This window comes from Cryptomeria japonica, chromosome 9 (assembly GCF_030272615.1).
Source record: "Cryptomeria japonica chromosome 9, Sugi_1.0, whole genome shotgun sequence".
NCBI classification, from domain to species: domain Eukaryota; kingdom Viridiplantae; phylum Streptophyta; class Pinopsida; order Cupressales; family Cupressaceae; genus Cryptomeria; species Cryptomeria japonica.
In genome coordinates, this window is record NC_081413.1 from 18384489 (window position 1) to 18390264 (window position 5776).

Sequence of the window (5776 nt, forward strand, 5' to 3'; positions counted from 1 at the left end):
TCATGAGCAACTCACATGAGGGATCACGAGGGACCCACCATTAACATGTGAGGGGTCGAAGGGGCCCACCATTAACATGTGAGGGTTTAATCATATTTTAGCCACCGTCTTGTTCGTTCCAAGTCCAAAACAGAGATTCCCTCTACGCTAACTAGATTTTAAGGGACAGGACATGCGTTTTTCATTGCATGTGCGCAGCGGCTGGACGGGAAAGTGACATTTGCTAGAACTTTTTCTATTTGTGGCAAAACTGCCTTTGCTTGCGACCTAAGTAAAGAAAGATCCAATCTCAAATTTAACCTTAAAAAATCATCTTATATTTTTTCCTTTTATAAACCTCATTAAATTTAGTAACATAGATTCGCTCATTGATGCCCAATTCAAACAATAAGTATTTTAATACCCAATTCAAAATATACAATTTTAAATACCCTATTGAAAATATACATTTTTTAATACCCTTCACCTGGAATTAAATGGTGAAAGTCAAGTCAAAATATCAGAATTTCATTTTCTGAACTTTGCATTTTGATACCCCATTCATAATATCTTTTGCTTTAAAAAAAATTAAAATTAAAGCACTGATTCTTCCATTATACTTGTTGTGGAACAAATGCTACAGTTGGGATTCGACGTAGGTAAAGCCAACACAACTTCTCTATAAGAAGGCCCCGTGTTTCTAATCTTTCTCTCAAACAAACTGGGCTGCTTGCTGGCTGGCAACCTGAGGCAGAGGAAGATTACTCTACCATGGTTGCTCCTGCAATGAGTAATCCTTCATCTTTTTCACTGCATGGGCTGAATCCATATGGCCCTGTAAGGAGGTTTTTAGCCTCTGTTGTTGCTCCCCTGAGAAGACCATCCAAGATGGTGTCCACAGAGAATGATGGGGGCAGGGACAGAGAGAGGAGGAATGGTGAAAAGTTTGATCCCTCTGCAATGCCACCTTTTACAATAGCAGATATCAGAGCAGCCATTCCTAAGCATTGTTGGGTGAAGAACAGCTGGAGGTCTTTGAGCTATTTTGCTACAGATGTGATGGTGGTTATAATCTTGGCAGGGCTTGCTGTCTATTTTAATAGTTGGGCTGTTTGGCCCTTGTATTGGTTTGCTCAGGGGACTATGTTTTGGGCACTCTTTGTGATTGGGCATGATTGGTATATAGCTTTCTTTATTTACCTATGTTGCTCTGTTAGTGATTGCATTGGTTGGAGATTTGTAACAGTGTGCTTGGTTTGGTTTTCAGTGGTCATGGAAGTTTTTCTGACAGCAAGGACCTGAATTCCACCATTGGACATTTGACTCACTCTTTTATTCTGGTGCCTTACAATGGATGGTATATATGATCTCAATTTGTTGTTTCTGGTCTTTTGATGCAAATGGTTCATGGTCCTTCAGATCTTATTTTGGGTTCTCTTGTCAAGTCTATTTTAGTTGCAGCACAAGTAGTCTGTTATGTGGATTATGAACATCATTTGTCTTATTTTTTGAAATTGGACTTGTTTATTGACCTGAACAAGATTGGTTTTTAAGTCTTGTGGGATTGGAAGAAAACAATGGTGTAGGCTATCCCGACTGGTTTGCACAAGGGCTCAATGTGGATTGACCCTGGGGCCTAAGGCTATCCTGATCTTTGATATAACTGGTTTGCACAAGGGCTCAATGTGGATTGACCCTGGGGCCTATCCTCGAGTCCTAGACAGAGCAAATGTCTTCAAGGATTTGGAAACTTTCTATTTTTAATAAAAATCCCTGTTTTACACAAGTGACTAATGTGAATTGGCACTAGGGTCTACCCTAGACACTGGATATCTTCAGGGATTTGGAACCTCCGAATATTTTAACCATTTGAGCTAAAATCAAGCCTACCTCCTTAAAAAATCATTTGTTGCATCCTTACAGTAGTATAACCAGATTTCTGAGGCCCTCTATCTATCCAGATGCACCCATTTGAATTTTGGCCCTCCCACGCGGCCTTAGGTCATTCGACCCCTTACTTTAGTTAAAATAGTTGAGGTTTTCACTTCTTCCCATTTCCTTAACAAAGAAGATCAGAGGTCCACTAGAGCCCTGTTCATTCCATTATTGTGTTTCTACATTCACTTTTACATTTGGAAGCGTCATTGCTCATGAAGTAACAGAATCGGTGATGGATTTGGTTATTTGCAGGAGAATAAGTCACAGAACCCATCACCAGAACCATGGCCATGTGGAGAAGGATGAATCCTGGCATCCGGTGAGGCTTTTGCACCAAATCTTGCCATTGAGGCAGAGTAGAATTTTCAGTTCATATTGTGTGTTTTATATTCTTTTGTATGTTTTGCTATGGCTTTGCATTAACAAAGAATGTGATGTTTTTGTTTCTGTTATTGCCTAGTGATGAAAAATGGGAACTAATAACACCTTTAGACAAAGAATAAAGGTAGCCTCTGTTTAAATCTTGCCACTGTGACAGAAAAATTTTCAGTTCATATTGTGTGTTTTATATTCTTTCCGAATGTTTTGCTGTGGCGTAGCATTAACAAAGAATGTGATGTTTTTGTTTCTGTCATTGCCTATCGATGAAAAATGGGAACTAGTAATACCTTTAGACAAGAATAAAGGTAGCCTCAAGGTAGCCTCTGTCTGACAAACTTGTTAGGGAATTGAAGATCCAGTTTTCCAAATACCTAACTACTAGCATTGTATTGTTTATTCTTTCGTTTGAAAAGAATTTTGGATCTGAATGAGAAACCGCCTGTTGGTGAAACTGATTGGCATCACAATATGTTTTTCTATGGAGTGTTCATGTAAATCTGAGTTGTTACACAGGACTAAGTTAATAAAGGCCTAATGAAATATGCATGGAAGTCTACGAGAAAAGTGTTGCTAAGCCGGGTCAGAGAAGTTTTTCTTCTATTTGCTGTTTTAAGGGTGTTGAACATGGGCATTGCTTTTGAGTATAGCCATCTTCTATGATTGCTTTAGGAGGATAGAAGCAGTGGTAGTTTTTATTTCAGCAATGCCCTTAAGCATTGTAAGTTTTGCTTTCTGTAAGTCACACTTGTTTATTCTGCAGTGAGTGAATATATTGTGGAAACTCCTTTTCTTCTGATCATTTTTGCTTGATTCCTAAGGAATTTAAGTATGTTTGGAAGTTTGTATAAGCTTAATTAGAATAGTACAATCCATATCCTGAATTCTCTCTTTGTTAATCTGTTAAATTTCCATTTCATTGTTGTCTGCATGCTCTTAACAGCAACAGTTTTGTGTCTTATGAAACTTGTCTGACTAATACAACAGAAACATGACCTGTTTGAGGGTGAGGGAGTGTACTAGGCCTCTACATAAGGTATCTGATTTCTAATATTACAGGTTACAGAGAAGATGTATAAGAATTTGAAGCCGGAAACTCGAATGATGCGATTTGCTCTTCCAGGGGCACTGTTTGTATATCCTTTTTACCTGGTTAGTATGCCCATGTTGTTGTTTTTTTCTTTTCGCGGTTCAAATTTTTTCATTGATTCTTGTTAAGAACGCCTACAGGCAGCTACAAGTTTGGAACTTGTCTGAGTATTGCCATTATGTGTTAAATGGGGCTGTATGATTTTGGTCTTTGCAGTGGTGGAGGAGTCCTGGTAAGACTGGCTCGCATTACAATCCTGACTCTGATCTCTTTGCTCCAGAAGAGAAAATTGACGTTCTTATCTCGACCTTATGCTGGATTGCTATGGCTTCATTGCTACTTGCCTTTGCTATCATCATGAATCCTGGATGGGTTATCAACCTCTATGTTGTTCCCTACTGGGTAAATTCTTTGCTTGTTTTTTCTTCAGAAAATGTTCTGAACATGCTTCTATATAACATGTATCTTTTAGTGCTGGCACTGAAAATATGACCTTGTTTTCCTATTTTGTGGCATGATTCTGAGGATCATAATCTTGCAAGGAATGTCATTACGCTTATTCTATCAGACAAGCACATCCTTTGTGAACATAATTAAAAAATAATCTACCTTTTAAATAAAGCTAGAAGCATCATTACAGTTATTGCAAATTGACTAATAGTATCTTGTTTGAATTTGGGTTGGCACTGGCAGATTTTTGTGATGTGGCTAGATCTTGTGACATACTTACATCACCACGGTCATGATCAGCGAGTGCCTTGGTACAGGGGAACGGTATGAGGCATGCAAGAAATGCCCTTTTTAGTTTATTTGTGTACAAATAGTATTATTTGATGGTTGAAAGTGATACTGCTTTGCTTCATTGACAATTTGCTTACCAGTGGCTAATTCATTTGGCTAAATTCTAGGAATGGAGCTATCTCAGGGGAGCTCTGTCTACCATTGATCGTGACTATGGCGTGTTCAACAAAATTCATCATGACATTGGAACCCATATCATACACCACTTGTTTCCTCAAATTCCTCATTACAACCTGGTAGAAGCGGTATGGATGTCAAATTGTTAAAAAGTGCATAAGTGAGATTAAATTTTTACAGTTTATAATGATTATTGTTTGGTTTTTGGATTCCAGTGTACGAATTTTGAGTGCTCCAATGTTTCAGATCACACCACTTCATATTTTATGTGATCTGAAACGTTGATGCACTTGATGCACTCAAAATTTGTACACAATAAAATCCAGAAACTAAATAATAATGCAAAAAATGCTAACTAGTTAGTAATTTGTTTAAAATACTAAACAATAATGAAAAAAAATGATAACTACTTAGTAATTTGTCTAAAGTAAACTTCATTTGGACTAGTACTATTTCTGAAACTAGTTTTAATTTATAAGTAATATTTTTGAGCCTTTGTGAATACACAGAGAACTACATATGCTGGTTTCTTGCCACAGATTTTTATGCTCTTCTGGAAAATAACTCATTATATTGAAAATGTTGGTTGTGCAGACTGAAGCAGCTAAACCTGTGCTTGGGAAGTATTATCGGGCTCCTCAAAAATCGAGTCCTTTTCCCATTGAATTGATCAAACCTCTGGTACAGAGCATTTCAGAAGATCGCTATGTTAAAGATGAGGGAGATGTTGTCTTTTATCAATCAGATACTAGCTTAAAAAATCATTGAAGATATAGCAATTATAGATTTAAAATCTGCAAAAAATGCTTCAACTCTCAAGGTATACTAAACCCTGTATGGATATATTCAGTCCTCTTTCTCCAGTTCTACAGTATGTTTTAGGTTCCCAGCTTAGAAATCTCTGACCGCGAGTTACATAGTTTATGTTAATCTAAATAAAGATTCCATCAGAACTGTACGAAGAGTATAAGTATGCAGATAACTGCTAATTGAGACACCAAATCAAAATCTGGTCCATGTAGAATTTACATCTGTTGATGGCAACAGTATCAGATGGACCTTTTGAAAAGGACTGTAAAAAGTCTTTGTGTAAAACCTAGTGACACTGGGGAAAATCCATTTGCAATGGCTATAAACAGTTCGATATTCAGAAAGCTCCCCACTTCTTAAATAAATAGTCTGTTGGTTTTTTTTAAATGAATATGCCATGTAAAACATTTTCTATATGGGATACATCAAGAAGTGTCTCATTCTCTTTTTGCTTAACCCTCCATTAAGAAACTTATAATACTAAGCATAACATATTGTGTGTATTTGTGTTTTTGCTTAACCCACCATTAAGAAACTTATAATACTAAACATAACATATTGTGTGTATTTGAATATGTTCTGTTTTGTGTGTATTTGAATGTTTTGTGTGTATTTGAGTATGTTCTGTTTTTTGGTTTTTTTAAAGTTGTTTCTGAATTTGAT

At 36.8% G+C, this 5776-nt stretch overlaps 1 protein-coding gene across 1 annotated transcript; it reads left to right on the forward strand.

Moving 5' to 3' along the window:
* The first annotated feature begins 677 nt into the window (after nucleotides 1-677).
* Nucleotides 678-5500, forward strand: LOC131050695 (omega-3 fatty acid desaturase, endoplasmic reticulum). Its single transcript, XM_057984905.2, has 8 exons — nucleotides 678-1157; nucleotides 1247-1336; nucleotides 2170-2236; nucleotides 3355-3447; nucleotides 3602-3787; nucleotides 4079-4159; nucleotides 4294-4431; nucleotides 4898-5500. The coding sequence occupies exons 1-8, from the start codon at nucleotides 751-753 to the stop codon at nucleotides 5069-5071; spliced, it is 1236 nt and encodes a 411-aa protein (XP_057840888.1). The 5' UTR covers nucleotides 678-750; the 3' UTR covers nucleotides 5072-5500.
* Nucleotides 5501-5776: the final 276 nt, after the last annotated feature.